This window comes from Ranitomeya imitator, chromosome 7 (assembly GCF_032444005.1).
Source record: "Ranitomeya imitator isolate aRanImi1 chromosome 7, aRanImi1.pri, whole genome shotgun sequence".
Taxonomy (NCBI): Eukaryota; Metazoa; Chordata; class Amphibia; order Anura; family Dendrobatidae; genus Ranitomeya; species Ranitomeya imitator.
This window is the reverse complement of record NC_091288.1, coordinates 154,382,338-154,402,077: the sequence shown is the minus strand read 5'-3', so window position 1 is coordinate 154,402,077 and position 19,740 is coordinate 154,382,338. Positions and strand designations below refer to the sequence as shown.

At 45.1% G+C, this 19,740-nt stretch overlaps 1 protein-coding gene across 1 annotated transcript in view; it reads right to left on the bottom strand.

The window, feature by feature from the left end:
- CARD11 (caspase recruitment domain family member 11) overlaps positions 1 to 19,740 on the bottom strand; it is a 214,293-nt gene that overhangs the window by 56,158 nt on the left and 138,395 nt on the right. Inside the window, exons 12-15 of the mRNA XM_069733924.1 lie at positions 15,224 to 15,327; positions 15,090 to 15,127; positions 8,789 to 8,921; positions 8,492 to 8,693 (exon numbers count right to left, since the gene is read on the bottom strand). Of these exons, the coding sequence (XP_069590025.1) occupies positions 8,492 to 8,693; positions 8,789 to 8,921; positions 15,090 to 15,127; positions 15,224 to 15,327 (477 nt within the window). The remainder of the gene's footprint in view (positions 1 to 8,491; positions 8,694 to 8,788; positions 8,922 to 15,089; positions 15,128 to 15,223; positions 15,328 to 19,740) is intronic.

The window sequence follows — 19,740 nt, the reverse complement described above, 5'->3', positions numbered from 1 at the left end:
TAATCACATACACACAACAAGTTCACACTCCAGGCCAGAAGGGGAGCTCTAAACCTGGTTTAGGGTGAACTCCCTTATAAATACATTCTGGTCTGGAGGGAAGAGTCAGTTAATGAGGATTCTGTCAGAGGACAGAGACGAGGGCAGACAGAGTGTCAGAAGGTCTGAAGGGGCCATGTAGTCCAAGGTACTACAGCTCCTGGAGAAAAGAGAACTTAGAAAAAACGAACAGCTTGTGGAAAGTGTGCAGGAGAGAAAAGGCACAGGAGAGTGATACCAGCGGAGCAGAGCAGTGAATTAGCTACCTCCCTGGCTGGCGCAGATTTTGGTAGCCGGAAGACCGTAGCCGTGCTGAACTCTAAGTGGCATAGCTGAAACCGGCAGGACAGCTGAACTTCAGGTTACCTGTCCTCCTTTACACCCAGGAGACACAGTGATACTTATAGGGCCCGGGTCGTGATAGAGACCCTGTAAAAAGGCCTGCTTCACCTGTCATACAGATTGTGGCCTAACCTTTATGAGGGACTGAGAGGAACTGTAAGGACCTTATCAGAAGCCATAGGCAGTAAGGGACTACAACACCACCATGCTTTGAGGAAGGCTTTCATCTCCACCTGGTGAAGGGGACTCTGGATTCGCTTCCAAGCCCGCAGGACCCTGCCTGTCCTGTAATCTGGTGCCCTGGACTGCGGTTGCCTGAAGCTACAGTAAACCAGGTAAAAAGACTGCAATCCTGTGTCCTCGTTCTTCACTGCACTTCTCACCATCTTCACCTATACACCGGGAGCCCTGGGGACATACTTCACCTGTGGGAAGTTATACCATCTAGCTGCCATAACATCACCCCAGAGGACCCCTTTAAGCAGCATTGGTCCCTACTGACCGAATACCACAGGTGCGTCATGAACATAAACTTTAATCAATATCCCTTTTACATGGGAGCCCAGGGCCACGGACCGGGTCGCGGCCGTGACATTGGCCCTTAAGTACTGGACCCGGAACCGAGTACCCCACGGCCCTGGCGGGCAACTCATCAGTATATCATCACCCCAGAGGACCCCTTTAAGCAGCGTCGGTCCCTACTGACCGAATACCACAGGTGCGACATGAACATAAACTTTAATCAATATCCCTTTTACATGGGAGCCCAGGTGTTATGACCTGGTGGTCAGGACAATAATGGACCTGGTGGTTAAGAGCACACGGAATGACCTGATAGTTACTGATAATATAGGACGAGCTCTGAGACGTGGGAACTCTGCTGACCGCAATCCCTAATCCTATCACACACACTAGAAATAGCCGTGGATTGCTCCTAACGCTCCCTATGCAACTCGACACAGCCTCAGGAACTAGCTAGCCCTAAAGATAGAAAAATAAAGCCTACCTTGCCTCAGAGAAATTCCCCAAAGGAAAAGGCAGCCCCCCACATATAATGACTGTGAGTAAAGATGAAAATTACAAACACAGAGATGAAATAGATTTAGCAAAGTGAGGCCCGACTTACTGAACAGACAGAGGATAGGAAAGGTAGCTTTGCGGTCAGCACAAAAAACTACAAAAAGACCACGCAGAGGGTGCAAAAAGACCCTCCGCACCGACTCACGGTGCGGAGGCGCTCCCTCTGCGTCCCAGAGCTTCCAGCAAGCAAGACAACAATCAAAATAGCAAGCTGGACAGAAAAATAGCAAACTAAAGAAAAACAAGCAGGAACTAGCTTCTGCTGGGAAGACAGGTCACAAGAACGATCCAGGAGTGAACTAAACCAATACTGGAACATTGACAGGTGGCATGGAGCAATGATCTAGGTGGAGTTAAATAGAGCAGCCAGCTAACGAATTAACCTCGTCACCTGTGGAAGGAAACTCAGAAGCCGCAGCCCCACTCACCACCACCAGAGGAAGCACATGGACAGAACCAGCCGAAGTACCATTCATGACCACAGGAGGGAGCTTGACAACAGAATTCACAACAGTACCCCCCCCTTGAGGAGGGATCACAGAACCCTCACCAGAGCCCCCAGGCTGACCAGGACGAGCCAAATGAAAGGCACGAACCAGATCGGCAGCATGAACATCGGAGGCAAAGACCCAGGAATTATCTTCCTGACCATAACCCTTCCATTTGACCAGGTACTGGAGTTTCCGTCTCGAAATACGAGAATCCAAAATCTTCTCCACCACATACTCCAACTCCCCCTCAACCAACACCGGGGCAGGAGGATCAACGGATGGAACCACAGGCGCCACGTATCTCCGCAACAATGACCTATGGAATACATTATGGATGGCAAAAGAAGCTGGAAGGGTCAAACGAAACGACACAGGATTGAGAACCTCAGAAATCTTATACGGACCAATGAAACGAGGCTTAAACTTAGGAGAGGAAACCTTCATAGGAACATAACGAGATGACAACCAAACCAAATCCCCAACACGAAGTCGGGGACCCACACAGCGCTGGCGGTTAGCGAAACGTTGAGCCTTCTCCTGGGACAATGTCAAATTGTCCACCACATGAGTCCAAATCTGCTGCAACCTATCCACCACAGTATCTACACCAGGACAGTCCGAAGACTCAACCTGCCCTGAAGAGAAACGAGGATGGAAACCAGAATTGCAGAAAAACGGCGAAACCAAAGTAGCCGAGCTGGCCCGATTATTAAGGGCGAACTCAGCCAAAGGCAAAAAGGACACCCAATCATCCTGATCAGCAGAAACAAAGCATCTCAGATATGTTTCCAAAGTCTGATTAGTTCGTTCGGTTTGGCCATTTGTCTGAGGATGGAAAGCCGAGGAAAAAGACAAATCAATGCCCATCCTAGCACAAAAGGCTCGCCAAAACCTCGAAACAAACTGGGAACCTCTGTCCGAAACGATGTTCTCCGGAATGCCATGTAAACGAACCACATGCTGGAAAAACAATGGCACCAAATCAGAGGAGGAAGGCAATTTAGACAAGGGTACCAAATGGACCATCTTAGAGAAGCGATCACAAACCACCCAAATGACCGACATCTTTTGAGAGACAGGGAGATCCGAAATAAAATCCATAGAGATATGCGTCCAGGGCCTCTTCAGGACCGGCAAGGGCAAAAGCAACCCACTGGCACGAGAACAGCAGGGCTTAGCCCGAGCACAAGTCCCACAGGACTGCACAAAAGAACGCACATCCCGCGACAAAGACGGCCACCAAAAGGATCTAGCCACCAAATCTCTGGTACCAAAGATTCCCGGATGACCAGCCAACACCGAACAATGAACCTCAGAGATAACTCTACTAGTCCATTTATCAGGGACAAACAGTTTCTCTGCTGGGCAACAGTCAGGTCTATCAGCCTGAAATTTTTGCAGCACCCGCCGCAAATCAGGGGAGATGGCAGACAAAATTACCCCCTCTTTGAGAATACCCGCCGGATCAGGAACACCCGGAGAGTCGGGCACAAAACTCCTTGACAGGGCATCAGCCTTCACATTCTTAGAGCCTGGAAGGTACGAAACCACAAAATCAAAACGGGAGAAAAACAGCGACCAACGAGCCTGTCTAGGATTCAACCGTTTGGCAGACTCGAGATAAGTCAAATTCTTGTGATCCGTCAAGACCACCACGCGATGCTTGGCTCCTTCAAGCAAATGACGCCACTCCTCGAATGCCCACTTCATGGCCAACAACTCTCGATTGCCAACATCATAATTGCGCTCAGCAGGCGAAAACTTTCTAGAAAAGAAGGCACATGGTTTCATCACCGAGCCATCAGAACTTCTTTGCGACAAAACAGCTCCTGCTCCAATCTCAGAAGCATCAACCTCGACCTGAAACGGAAGCGAAACATCTGGCTGGCACAACACAGGGGCAGAAGAAAAACGACGCTTCAACTCCTGAAAAGCTTCCACAGCCACAGAAGACCAATTGACCACATCAACACCCTTCTTGGACAAATCAGTCAACGGTTTAGCAACACTAGAAAAATTACTGATGAAGCGACGATAAAAATTAGCAAAGCCCAGGAACTTTTGCAGACTCTTCACAGATGTCGGCTGAGTCCAATCATAAATGGCCTGGACTTTAACAGGGTCCATCTCTATAGTAGAAGGGGGAAAAATGAAACCCAAAAATGAAATCTTCTGAACTCCAAAGAGACACTTTGACCCCTTCACAAACAAAGAATTCGCACGAAGGACCTGGAACACCATTCTGACCTGCTTCACGTGAGACTCCCAATCATCCGAGAAGACCAAAATACAGTGGGGCAAAAAAGTATTTAGTCAGTCAGCAATAGTGCAAGTTCCACCACTTAAAAAGATGAGAGGCATCTGTAATTTACATCATAGGTAGACCTCAACTATGGGAGACAAACTGAGAAAAAAAAATCCAGAAAATCACATTGTCTGTTTTTTTAACAATTTATTTGCATATTATGATGGAAAATAAGTATTTGGTCAGAAACAAAATTTCATCTCAATACTTTGTAATATATCCTTTGTTGGCAATGACAGAGGTCAAACGTTTTCTGTAAGTCTTCACAAGGTTGCCACACACTGTTGTTGGTATGTTGGCCCATTCCTCCATGCAGATCTCCTCTAGAGCAGTGATGTTTTTGGCTTTTCGCTTGGCAACACGGACTTTCAACTCCCTCCAAAGGTTTTCTATAGGGTTGAGATCTGGAAACTGGCTAGGCCACTCCAGGACCTTGAAATGCTTCTTACGAAGCCACTCCTTCGTTGCCCTGACGGTGTGCTTTGGATCATTGTCATGTTGAAAGACCCAGCCACGTTTCATCTTCAATGCCCTTGCTGATGGAAGGAGGTTTGCACTCAAAATCTCACGATACATGGCCCCATTCATTCTTTCATGTACCCGGATCAGTCATCCTGGCCCCTTTGCAGAGAAACAGCCCCAAAGCACGATGTTTCCACCACCATGCTTTACAGTAGGTATGGTGTTTGATGGATGCAACTCAGTATTCTTTTTCCTCCAAACACGACAAGTTGTGTTTCTACCAAACAGTTCCAGTTTGGTTTCATCAGACCATAGGACATTCTCCCAAAACTCCTCTGGATCATCCAAATGCTCTCTAGCAAACTTCAGACGGGCCCAGACATGTACTGGCTTAAGCAGTGGGACACGTCTGGCACTGCAGGATCTGAGTCCATGGTGGCGTAGTGTGTTACTTATGTTAGGCCTTGTTACATTGGTCCCAGCTCTCTGCAGTTCATTCACTAGGTCCCCCCGCGTGGTTCTGGGATTTTTGCTCACCGTTCTTGTGATCATTCTGACCCCACGGGGTGGGATTTTGCGTGAAGCCCCAGATCGAGGGAGATTATCAGTGGTCTTGTATGTCTTCCATTTTCTAATTATTGCTCCCACTGTTGACTTCTTCACTTCAAGCTGGTTGGCTATTGCAGATTCAGTCTTCCCAGCCTGGTGCAGGGCTACAATTTTGTTTCTGTTGTCCTTTGACAGCTCTTTGGTCTTCACCATAGTGGAGTTTGGAGTCAGACTGTTTGAGGGTGTGCACAGGTGTCTTTTTATACTGATAACAAGTTTAAACAGGTGCCATCACTACAGGTAATGAGTGGAGGAAAGAGGAGACTCTTAAAGAAGAAGTTACAGGTCTGTGAGAGCCAGAAATCTTGATTGTTTGTTTCTGACCAAATACTTATTTTCCACCATAATATGCAAAAAAAATGATAAAAAAACAGACAATGTGATTTTCTGGATTTTTTTTTCTCAGTTTATCTCCCATAGTTGAGGTCTACCTATGATGTAAATTACAGACGCCTCTCATCTTTTTAAGTGGTGGAACTTGCACTATTGCTGACTGACTAAATACTTTTTTGCCCCACTGTATCATCCAAATATACAATCAGGAATTTATCCAGGTACTCTCGGAAGATGTCATGCATAAAGGACTGAAATACTGATGGAGCATTGGAAAGCCCGAATGGCATAACCAGGTACTCAAAATGGCCCTCGGGCGTATTAAATGCTATTTTCCATTCACCGCCCTGTTTAATACGCACAAGATTATACGCACCATGAAGATCTATCTTGGTGAACCAATAAGCCCCCTTAATCCGAGCAAATAAATCAGACAGCAGCGGCAAAGGGTACTGAAATTTGACTGTGATCTTATTAAGAAGGCGGTAATCAATACAAGGTCTCAAAGAACCATCCTTCTTGGCCACAAAAAAGAACCCTGCTCCCAATGGTGACGACGACGGGCGAATATGACCCTTCTCCAAGGATTCCTTTACATAACTCCGCATAGCGGCGTGCTCTGGCACAGATAAATTGAACAGTCGGTCCTTAGGAAACTTACTACCAGGAATCAAATTGATAGCACAATCGCAATCCCTATGAGGAGGTAGGGCACTGGATTTGGGCTCATCAAATACATCCCGGTAATCCGACAAAAACTCCGGGACTTCAGAAGGGGTGGATGACGAAATAGACAAAAATGGAACATCACCATGTACTCCCTGACAACCCCAGCTGGACACAGACATAGAATTCCAATCCAATGCTGGATTATGGACCTGTAGCCATGGCAACCCCAAAACGACCACATCATGCAGATTATGCAACACCAAAAAGCGAATATCCTCCTGATGTGCAGGAGCCATGCACATGGTCAATTGGGTCCAGTACTGAGGCTTATTCTTGGCCAAAGGCGTAGCATCAATTCCTCTCAATGGAATAGGATACTGCAAGGGCTCCAAGAAAAAACCACAGCGCCTAGCAAACTCCAAGTCCATCAAATTCAGGGCAGCGCCTGAATCCACAAATGCCATAACAGAATAGGATGACAAAGAGCAGATCAGAGTAACGGACAAAAGAAATTTCGACTGTACCGTACCAATGGTGGCAGACCTAGCGAAACGCTTAGTGCGCTTAAGACAATCGGAGATAGCATGAGTGGAATCACCACAGTAAAAACACAGCCCATTCCGACGTCTGTGTTCTTGCCGTTCAGCTCTGGTCAAAGTCCTATCACATTGCATAGGCTCTGGTCTATGCTCAGATAATACCGCCAAATGGTGCACAGCTTTACGCTCACGTAAGCGTCGATCGATCTGAATGGCCAAAGACATAGACCCATACAGACCAGCAGGCATGGGAAATCCCATCATGACATCCTTAAGGGCTTCAGAGAGACCCTTTCTGAAAATTGCTGCCAGGGCACATTCATTCCACTGAGTGAGTACAGACCACTTCCTAAACTTCTGACAATATAGCTCTACCTCATCCTGAACCTGACACAGAGCCAGCAAGATTTTCTCTGCCTGATCCACTGAATTAGGTTCATCATAAAGCAATCCGAGCGCCAGAAAAAACGCATCAACATCACGCAATGCCGGATCTCCTGGCGCAAGGGAAAATGCCCAGTCTTGAGGGTCGCCACGTAACAAAGAAATAATGATTTTCACTTGTTGAACAGGGTCACCTGAGGAGCGAGGCTTCAAAGCAAGAAACAATTTACAATTATTTTTGAAATTCAGAAACTTAGATCTATCCCCAAAAAACAAATCAGGAATAGGAATCCTAGGCTCTAACATTGGATTCTGAACCACAAAATCTTGAATGTTTTGTACCCTTGCAGTGAGATTATCCATACAAGAGGACAGACCTAGAATGTCCATATCTACACCTGTATCCTGAACCACCCAGAGGTAAAGGGGAAAAGAGAGACAAAACACACTGCAAAGAAAAAAAAATGGTCTCAGAACTTCTCGTATCCCTCTATTGAGATGCATTAGTACTTTGGGCCACCTGTACTGTTATGACCTGGTGGTCAGGACAATAATGGACCTGGTGGTTAAGAGCACACGGAATGACCTGATAGTTACTGATAATATAGGACGAGCTCTGAGACGTGGGAACTCTGCTGACCGCAATCCCTAATCCTATCACACACACTAGAAATAGCCGTGGATTGCTCCTAACGCTCCCTATGCAACTCGACACAGCCTAAGCAACTAGCTAGCCCTAAAGATAGAAAAATAAAGCCTACCTTGCCGCAGAGAAATTCCCCAAAGGAAAAGGCAGCCCCCTCATATAATGACTCCCTCTGCGTCCCAGAGCTTCCAGCAAGCAAGACAACAATCAAAATAGCAAGCTGGACAGAAAAATAGCAAACTAAAGAAAAACAAGCAGGAACTAGCTTCTGCTGGGAAGACAGGTCACAAGAACGATCCAGGAGTGAACTAGACCAATACTGGAACATTGACAGGTGGCATGGAGCAATGATCTAGGTGGAGTTAAATAGAGCAGCCAGCTAACGAATTAACCTCGTCACCTGTGGAAGGAACCTCAGAAGCCGCAGCCCCACACACCACCACCAGAGGAAGCCCATGGACAGAACCAGCCGAAGTACCATTCATGACCACAGGAGGGAGCTTGACAACAGAATTCACAACACCCAGGGCCACGGATCGGGTCGCCTCCACAACCCTTTTAAATTCTACAGTAAGTTATTTGCTGAACTCACCATTAAAAGCTGCTGTCCCTCTTTTAGAAGAGCCTTTTCTGAGCCTGATCCTGGCTTTACTGAGCTGATGAAAATACCTCTTTCATTACCACCAATTATTGAGATTTCCATCATGAGATTATCTCCATCTAGTGTTGTGTAGTTCACCTGGTGATTTGTGGACTTGTTTCGTCCTGTTGAAGTTACAGATGGTCGAAAGGGTCTGCAACAACAGAAACATTTCCAGACTTCATATAAAAGGGAAAGTAGTGGGAACTGAAAAAAAGCCCTGTACATATGTATAGGATCTGACATTACCTTTCCAGAGAAAATTTTCTAAAAATTGAATTAACTTGTTCAAGGTCATAGATGTCCAGACTTTCTGACTGATGTGAAGATGATGATGAATGAATAGATGGAGGTCCACAGGAGAAGTGATCATGAAATTCATCTGAGCAAGTACATAAAAACACAATAAGTAACAAGCAAAAACTGAAAAAAAGTTGTTAACATAAACATACACACACTGTCCTCAACATAAATGAATACACCCCTTTTGAAAATATGATTTTAATCAATATCTCACTGACCATTTTTTAGCCCGTGACACGAAAGTAAGGTTAGTAACATAACTTGCATTACAAAATCTGGTTTAATGAAATTAGTTGATACTAATTGAATACACACCACATTAAAAACTACAACATCTATAGTATGACTTTGATTTTTAAGGACAACACCAAGTCTTCTAGGCATGGAAGTTGGCAACACATTGCAACATCTATCTTTTTCATTCTTCAAGCACAATCTCTTTTAAGACCTTAACCCCCGAGGGTGGTTTGCACGTTAATGACCGGGCCAATTTTTACAATTCTGACCACTGTCCCTTTATGAGGTTATAACTCTGGAACGCTTCAACGGATCCTGATGATTCAGACACTGCTTTCTCGAGACATATTGTACTTCATGATAGTGGTAAAATTTATTTGATATTACCTGTCTTTATTTATGAAAAAATGGAAATTTGGCGAAAATTTTGAAAATTTCGCAATTTTCCAACTTTGAATTTTTATGCCCTTAAATTACAGAGATATGTCACCCAAATTACTTAATAAGTAACATTTTCCACATGTCTACTTTACATCAGCACAATTTTGGAACCAACATTTTTTTTGTTAGGGAGTTATAAGGGTTAAAAGTTGACCAGCAATTTCTCATTTTTACAACACCATTTTTTTTAGGGACTACTTCACATTTGAATTAACTTTGAGGGGTCTACATGATAGAAAATACCCAAGTGTTACACCATTCTAAAAACTGCACCCCTCAAGGTGCTCAAAACCACATTCAAGAAATTTATTAACCCTTCAGGTGTTTCACAGGAATTTTTGGAATGTTTAAAAAAAATGAACATTTAACTTTTTTTTCACAAAATTTTTTACTTCAACTCCAATTTGTTTTATTTTACCAAAGATAACAGGAGAAATTGGACCCCAAAAGTTGTTGTACAATTTGTCCTGAGTACGCCGATACCCCATATGTGGGGGTACCCCACTGTTTGGGCGCTTGGCAGAGCTCGGAAGGGAAGGAGCGCCGTTTGACTTTTCAATGCAATATTGACTGGAATTGAGATAGGACACCATGTCGCGTTTGGAGAGCCCCTGATGTGCCTAAACATTGAAACCCCCCATAAGTGACACCATTTTAGAAAGTAGACCCCCTAAGGAACTTATCTAGATGTGTGGTGAGCACTTTGACCCACCAAGTTCTTCACAGAAGTTTATAATGTAGAGCCATAAAAATAAAAAATCATATTTTTTCACAAAAATGATATTTTTGCCCCCAATTTTCTATTTTCCCAAGGGTAACAGAAGAAATTGGACCCCAAATTTGTCCCGAGTATGCTGATATCCCATATGTGGGGGTAAACCACTGTTTGGGTGCATGGCAGAGCTCGGAAGGGAAAGAGCGTCGTTTGACTTTTCAATGCAAAATTCACTGGAATTGAGATAGGACGCCATATCGCGTTTTGAGAGCCCCTGATGTGCCTAAATCGTAGAAACCCCCCACAAGTGACCCCATACTGGAAACTAGACCCCCTATGGAACTTATCTAGATGTGTTGTGAGAACTTTGAACCCCCAAGTGTTTCACTACAGTTTATAACGCAGAGCTGTGAAAATAAAAATTCTTTTTTTTTCCACAGAAATTATTTTTTAGCCGTCAGTTTTGTATTTTCCCAAGGGTAAGATGAGAAATTGAACCCCAAATGTTGTTGTCCAATTTGTTCTGAGTACACTGATACCCCATACGCGGGGGGAACCACTCTAACCACACCCCTAATCCCAACACACCCCTAACCCTAATCCCAACCCTAACCACACCCCTAACCCCAACACTCCGCTAATCCCATCACACCCCTAACCCTAATCCCAACCCTAACCATACTCCTAACTCCAACACACCCCTAGCCCTAATCCCAACCATAACCCTAACCATACCTCTAACCCTGACACATCCCTAACCCTAATCCCAACCCTAATCCCAACCGTAAATGTAATCCAAACCCTAACCCTAACTTTAGACCCAACCCTAACCCTAACTTTAGCCCAAACCCTAACTTTAGCCCCAACCCTAACTTTAGCCTCAATCCTAACCCTAACTTTAGCCCCAACTCTAACCCTAACTTTAGCCCCAACCCTGACCCTAACTTTAGCCCCAACTCTAAGCCTAACTTTAGCCCCAACCCTAACTTTAGCCCCAACCCTAACCCTAACTTTAGCCCCAACTGTAACCCTAACTTTAGCCCCAACCCTAACCCTAACTTTAGTCTCAACCCTGACCCTAACTTTAGCCCCAACTCTAAGCCTAACTTTAGCCCCAACCCTAACCCTAACTTTAGCCCCAACCCTAACTTTAGCCCCAACCCTGACCCTAACTTTAGCCCCAACTGTAACCCTAACTTTAGCCCCAACCCTAACTTTAGCCCCAACCCTAACCCTAACTTTAGCCCCAACCCTAACTGTAGCCATAACCCTAACTTTAGCCCCAACCCTAACTGTAGCACTAACCCTAACTTTAGCCCCAACCCTAACTTTAGCCCCAACCCTAACCCTAATGGGAAAATGGAAATAAATACATTTTTTAAATTTTATTATTTTTCCCTAACTAAGGGGGTGATGAAGGGGGGTTTGATTTACTAATTATAGCTGGTTTTTTTAGCGTATTTTTATGATTGGCAGCTGTCACACCCTAAAAGACACTTTTTATTGCAAAAAATAGTTTTTGCGTCTCCACATTTTGAGAGCTATAATTTTTCCATATTTTGGTCCACAGAGTCATGTGAGGTCTTGTTTTTTGCGGGATGAGTTGACATTTGTATTGGTACCATTTTCGGGCACGTGACATTTTTTGATCTCTTTTTATTCTGATTTTTGTGAGGCAGAATGACCAAAAACCAGAAATTCATGAATTTCTTTTTTTTTGGGGGGGGGTCATTTATACCGTTCTGCATTTGGTAAAATTGATAAAGCAGTTTTCCCCTCATGAGCGCGGCTGATCGCCTATGTCGTACTATCCCGTCCCTGGGAATTAAGTCCCAGGTCACCTCGACGGGATAGTACGTCATATGGGATTACGGGGTTAAAGCCTGGATGCTGGATAGAGAGTGATGGACAACTTATTTGTTCAGAATTCCTTATAGGTGTTCTATTGGGTTTAGATCAGGAAACACATTTGACCACTGTATCACTGTCACCCTATTTTTTCTAAAATTCAAAGGTGGCTTTTGTAACAACTCTGCTGGCATCACGTCATGGCCTCACATCTCTCACACAATCTTACCCACTGCTCCAGGCCATGATGTGGTTTCTGTTTCTTGCCAGCTCCATAGTCTGTTCCTCTGCTCTGTGCATGCCTCATGGCTATGTGTATAGGGGGCCGGCGCCTGAACTCTCTGGTTCTTATAGGAATCAGGTGCACCTGTCCAATCAGTTCCTGACCAATTACCGAGCGGCCTCCTGTATATAGTGCTGCTCCACCCTGTGGTCTGGGCCTGTGCAATGTGTTTGCTCAGTTAGTGTTTTGCTTCTGAGTTTGCCAGGTCTAGCTCTGTGTTGCTCCCTCTCTGGAGGCTTTTCTCTGTGCATTTGCCTTTATCTTTGTCCGCCCTCCAGGAGGCAGAATATCCTGGTCCTTGTGTCTTTGTCCTTGTGTCTTGTTCCATTGCCTTGTCTGTACTTAGTCTTGTCTCGGTCTCCTTGTGTGTGCCTTCCTTCCCTGCTGTGTCTTTCCTTGTGTTCTCGGTCTGCTTGCACTCCGCACTCTTGCGGCTCTGCCTGCTCTGCATCTTGGTGGCTTTGCCGCTGCTCCGCACTTCTGCGGTTCTGCTCCGTTCTACTCTGCTCCGCTCCCGTTGCTGCGGAAACCTCTTGCTGCAGTTCCCCTCTGCAATCCTTGCGGTTCCACTTTGCTTAGCTTCTGCAGTATCTCTTGCTGCAGCTTCTCTCCACATTCTTTGTGGCTCTGCTCAGCTTTTGTCGCTACGCTACCGCTTGCTGCTTTTCCATTCCTATCTGCAGTCTTTCACTCCTCTCCTGTGTGAACAGGTCCCTACCTGTTCCTCCAAAATATATATCCCTACCTGTTCCTTCATCTCACTCACAATTGGACTGCACTCGGGTGTCATCTGAGTGCAGCCTGATTCTAATATTTCATCAGCTAGTCCTGTGTTTCCTGCCGTCCCAGCCAGTCCTGTCTCCTGCCGTCCTAAGTCAGTTCTGTCTCCTGCCGTCCTAGCAAGCCCTGTGTTCTCTGCCGTGTCTCTGCCAGCCCTGTGTTCCAAACTACAAATCTGTACCTGCACGTCCAGTGTGAACAGGCCCTTACCTGTTCCTTCATATACCACATCAACCAGTCCTGTGTTCTCTGCCGTGCCTCCCAATCCTGTGTTCCTGCCAATCCTGCCGTTCCTGCCCTGCCTTCCAGTCCTGTGTTCCTGCTGTCCTAGCCAGTCCTGTTTCCTGCCGTGTCTCTGCCAGCCCTGTGTTCTCTGCCGTGTCTCTGCCAGCCCTGTCTCAGCCGTGCCAGCCTACTCGTCTGTGTTCCAGCCGTGCTCTTCTGCCAGTCCTGCCTAATGCCCGCACCAATCCTGGTGTTCCTGTCTCCCAAGTGGGATCAGCAGCCACAGCCAGACACCACCCTGGAGTAGCACCTGGCAGCTGCCTGCTGCACAAGCCTGTCCTCACCATCAGAGGCTCCAGTGAAAACCCAGGCAGCTGTCATAGTCACGCCCCTTCCAGGGTAGTCTGGTTTGTGGCACAGTGGGGCCACAAAACCCCCGAGCTCACGCCCACCAGTCAGGGCGCGAGCGTAACAGCTTTAAATGCATGTCTAGATGCAAGGAGCCTGATCACTTCTTATGTGACTTGTTCAAAGTCAGAGAGTGAGCTAGATACAGTGGGGTAGGGAGGACAGTGCATGGTATGAGGGGATTGGGAGAAAATTTCCTGTCGGATATGGTCAATTTTTTCTTTGAAATAATTGGCCAGATTGTCAGCGCGGAGATCCTTGGTTTGGGCCCACACTCTTGGGTTGAGTAGGGAATGAAAAGTGTCAAAGAGATGTTTAGGATTATTGAACAGTGAGGTGAAGAGGGTGTTGAAATTGGTTTGTTTGGAGTGGTGAAGGGCAGAGTTGTATGTTTGAAGCATAAACTTATAATTGATGAAATCTTCAGGCAGATTGGATTTTCTCCACAGACATTTGGCGCACCTGGAGCACCGCTGTAGAAGATACAGAATGTTTGCAGCGTGTGCCAGGGTTGTCGCCATCTGTGCCATGTTGTTCTATGTATAGGAGGTGCAGCTTCATACAGAAAATGAAAGAAGGTTGTGGTCAGAGAGTGGGAGAGAGGAGTTGATAAAACCATGCACTGAGCAAAACCAGGAGAAGACCAGGTCGAGGGAGTTTCCGTCTTCATGCGTAGGAGAGTTCGTAAGCTGTGAAAGGGGCTGAAGGAGGAGGTTAGAGATAAAAGGTGAGTGGCAGATGGGGAAAGCGGAAAACCAATGGGGATGTTAAAGTCTCCCATGATGAGGGTGGGGATGTCATAGGAGAGAAAATGTGGAAGCCAGATGTCAAAGTGATCCAGGAACTGACAGGAGGGACCCGAAGGATGATACATAATTTCCACTCGCATGGAGAAGGCAGGTATGGACTGGGGCTGAAATTCAGCCCTGGCATTTGAAATCACACAGGCCCATGCTGCTCTGTCCCCAAGCACCATATTACTAATATTACCCTGGGTGGAGGAAAGCAAAATTTACTACAAGACCAATATTTATAATGATACCTGTGGCCTGCTGGGGTTTGTGACGGAGTCAGTGACTTTGTGCTCGTCACAACTCTTAACGGTATGGGTGTCTTGGGTACACCGATTCTGTTAACAACATAGCAGACAAGGCAGCCCATGACCAGACAGGTCTTCTGGCATTTGCCAGAATTGCCAGATGGCCAGTCCAGCACTGGGAGAAGGGGATGTAGAGTCTGACAGCATGTACCCCAAAAGAAGGGAAAATTTACTGGGTACACTAGTACGTGGTGCATATGTCAAAACTCACCATCAAGTTCTATGCTGTCATCGTCTTCATCAGCGGGGCTGTAATAGTATTAAAAATATATAAATTAGTTAACCTTTGTAGGTTTATGACTGAGATGGGTTCTCACTGTCTGATGGCAGGATTGGTCTTCTGACCTGTACGCAGGTACATCTTCTTTGCTTCTTCTTACAATGGAGTCATTTCCAGGGGGTTCTGGTGTTGTAGACATGATGCTATAATTACGGTTTTTCAATGGGTGCTGCAAGAAATGATACATTTACGACTTAGACTCAGTATTCTATGGTAAAACAGCTAAAGTAGAGAATTTTGTGATTTATATTTTTAGTAAGTCAAACTATAAATTCCTGGTGGCAGAGCAGTTTCAACTTCTGAATATAAAGGAGTTCTATTAGGAGGCTGATTGGGGACTAGTTTTTTCATACATTTCAAAACATTTATTTAGTAATAACTCTGACATGAGACAAAGTGAGCTCTAAGTAAGTGGTTTTCTGTTTAATCCTATAAAGGTAGGCTTAAAGTATTGTATTATTGCAACTGTACTTATATTTAAAATGCTCACTGGTTACCAATTTGCCTAAAAGCAATAGTTTGAACAAATACAAGAAAGTTAGTAATATATAGTATCAAAAAATATGCTTAATTTTTAATTTATGATCTCCTGCCATCTGACCACTAAACTCATCATTTACTGTAATGTTAAAAATGGCAAGAATCCAAAATGCCAACTCAATCAGAAGTCAGATTACAGCTGCCTATTAAAGTGAGAAGTAGTAGTGTGAAAGAGAGGAGCACAGAAATATCCACACCCATTCTGCCGCTTTCTTCTGAACATGTGCTGCATAGAGACAGAAGGCCAAGAATCCCTTGTCTCTGTGTGCTGTGTATAGAACACATCATAACATCTCGTCTTCACAAACTAGCTCAGAGACAACTGAAAATTTGAAATAGAGTAAGTAGGTAAAACTAGTGAAAAATGCAGGATACAATGTATTTAAAGGGAACCTGTCACCCCGTTTTTTCAGATTGAGCTATAAATACTGTTAAATAGGGCCTGCGCTGTGCGTTACTATAGTGTATGTAGTGTACCCTGATTCCCCATGTATGCTGAGAAATACATTACCAAAGTCGCCGTTTTCACCTGTCAATCAGGCTGGTCTGGTCAGGTGGGCGTGTTCACAGCGCTCTTTTCTTCCCCAGCTTTCCGTTGGTGGCGTAGTGGTGTGCGCATGTCCAAGGTCCGAATTCCCTGCGCCCACGTGAAGACACAGCGCGCGATCTGCGCTGTCATCCCTTGCATCGGTGAGGGCGGCCATCTTCCTGGGGCCGCGCGTGCGCAGATGGAATGCTCTGCCGCACGGGGCTTCAGGAAAATGGCCGCGGGATGCCGCGCGTGCGCACAAGAGATCGGCTTTGGGAAAATGGCCGCCGCGATCTCTTGTGCGCACGCGCGGCATCCCGCGGCCATTTTCCTGAAGCCCCGTGCGGCAGAGCATTCCATCTGCGCACGCGCGGCCCCAGGAAGATGGCCGCCCCCACCGATGCAAGGGATGACAGCGCAGATCGCGCGCTGTGTCTTCACGTGGGCACAGGGAATTCGGACCTTGGACATGCGCACACCACTACGCCACCAACGGAAAGCTGGGGAAGAAAAGAGCGCTGTGAACACGCCCACCTGACCAGACCAGCCTGATTGACAGGTGAAAACGGCGACTTTGGTAATGTATTTCTCAGCATACATGGGGAATCAGGGTACACTACATACACTATAGTAACGCACAGCGCAGGCCCTATTTAACAGTATTTATATCTCAATCTGAAAAAACGGGGTGACAGGTTCCCTTTAATGGCCAGAAATACTGCTCTTCCTAATCTATGCACACATAATAACTTATTCTGAAATGTTACCTGAAAATAAAAGTAAGCTTTAAAGGCATTTTTCTGATATTCAGGTTACATTTCAGGACCCCTTTACTTTTTAATTTCGCAATATATATGCACGCTTTGCTTGTGTTTTTATTAGGTGGAGGAGATAAGGGTCTGACAGTGGGTTATAAAGAGGATCTGTTACCAGGTTAAAAAAAAAGGGCCAGGTCTTTTTTTTATTTTCGGTGATCCTTTGTATTTCCTATTTTGATTTTTGGAAATCCACCATACGGTTCCAAAGATATGGACCTTTTTATGTTTTGCTATTTTTTCCAGGAGGGCGTGTCTTTTGGGAACTCTGCATTGTTACCCTCTGAGCCACACCCTCTTGGTAAAGACTACAAAAATTAGAACTAAATAAAAAGGCCCATATCTCTAGAACTGTAGGGCTGATTTAAAATAACCGAATACTCTCAGGAGCAGAGGGAATAAAATTGGAGAAAAACTGGTCAATTTTGACCTGATGACAGGCTCTCTTTAAGGCCTGCTGTTGTCAGTGGAGTAATCAAGGTCACATATTTTAAAGCAAAATTACTAATATTCAAAACACAATAACTAAGGGAGACAGATACTAATACTCTGTTTCCCTTCCTAACAGTGGAGGTTGGCACCTTAGGGGGGATTCGTAAAGGCGCCCCCGCTCCATGTAGGCTATCCCTATCTGGGATAAATAATAAAGCTAGTGTGGAATAGTCAGTGATTTCCACACTTAGCAAGCCCCCACCAACCCAAATGATAATGTGGATATGATGGATAACTCTACATATTATATATTGCTCATTTTGATTGCCTGTTTTTTTTTTTTCGGGCATGCGCAGTTGCGCTGCCCTTCGAACTTACAGCGCAGGCGAAGGGGACGCTACTGAAGGAGGAGGCAGCGTCTGGCATGCAGAGGCCATGACTGACGGCTGTGAGGCCTCTGGATTCGGGGGGAAAGACCTGCCCCCCTGGCGATTTCACGGTATGAGCAACAAATTGCAAAAATGATTATTTCAGCAGTGCCAGGGACCCAAACTAAAAGAGCCACCTTGTCAGAATGCAGCATTAGTGCTGCACAAGGTGGCTCTTTTAGTTACCAACGCCTGGGGGGGTGACAGGTTCCCTTTAAATTCCTGTTATCACTTTCCTGAACTTGGGGGACTGTAACTCCCAGCATGGCTTTACAATTAAAGAACAAAGAATTTAGCAACTGATGAACAAATAATTTGAAAATTGCTTCACCTTGTGGTAAAATACATAAGACTGCTTTGAAATTTTTGGAAAAAGTGTTGGCGTCAGACGCCGGTACAGTTCAAAGCAATGATGGAGGAGAGAGCATCAGCTGACGCTCCCTCTCCCATCATTCCCCTCTGCCTCTGACACTGCAGGTGCACGATGACGTCACTTCATCACGTACCTGCTGTGTGCCGGGCAGACTGCAGCCGCTGAGATCGGAGCCAAGCCGGGAGTAGCGCGGGGCACGAGGAGAGGTGAGGATTGTGTTTTGTTTTTTTTTAAATATATCAGTGATTACTGGACTATGGGGCCATTCTCGGGGGGCGTTGTCAGTATTATATTCTGTTGGGGGCTACATTATATTCTATGGGGAGGTGTGTTGTATTATATTCTATGGGGGGCTGTATTATATTCTGTGAGGGAGGATTGCATCATACTCTTTGATGGGGCTACATTATATTCTATGGGGAGGAGGGCTGTATTATATTCTCTGGGGGGCAACATTATATTCTATGGGGGGCTGTATTACATTCTATGAGGGAGGATTGCATAATACTCTTTGATGGGGCTACATTATATTCTATGGGGAGGTGGGTTGTATTATATCTATGGGGGCTACATCATATTCTATGTATTACATTTATTCTATGTATTAAATTTATATTCTATGAGGAATGATTGCATCGTAAGGGGGCAACATTGTATTCTATGGGGGGCTGCATTATATTCTATGGGGGCTACCATATATTCTATGGAGGGCTGCATTATACTATATGAGGGGGCTGCATTATATTCTATGGGGTTTACATTATATTGTATGGTGGGGCTGCATTATACCCAGGCGGCTACATTATATCCTGTGGGGAGGCTGCATTATACTCTGTTGGGTGGCAGCATTATACTATATGTGGGTTGCATTATACTGTATCGAGGACTATGGGGAATACATTATACTATATGAAGAACTATGGGGTGCATTATACTATGGGAAGGGAATTGTACTACATGGATGACTATGGCGATGCATTATACTATATGGAGCACTATGAGGAGTGAATTATATTATATGGAGGACTGAGCAGTTTATTTTAATATATGGAGGACTATGAGGAGTGTATTATACTATATGGAGGACTGAGTGTATTTTAATATATGGAGGACTATGAGGAGTCTATTATACTATATGGAGGACTGAGGAGTCTATTATACTATATAGAGGACTGAGCATATTTTAATATATGGAGGACAATGAGGAGTGTATTATACTATATGGAGGACTATGAGGAGTGTATTATACTATATGGAGGACTGAGTAGTGTATTATACTATATGGAGGACTATGAGGAGGGTATTATACTGCACGGAGGACTATGAGGAGTGTATTGTACTATATGGAGGACTGAGGAGTGTATTATACTATATGGAGGACTAAGGAGTGTATTATACTATATGGAGGGTAAGGTCTGTATTATATTCTGCTTGGGGCTACATTATATTCTATGGAGAGGTGGGC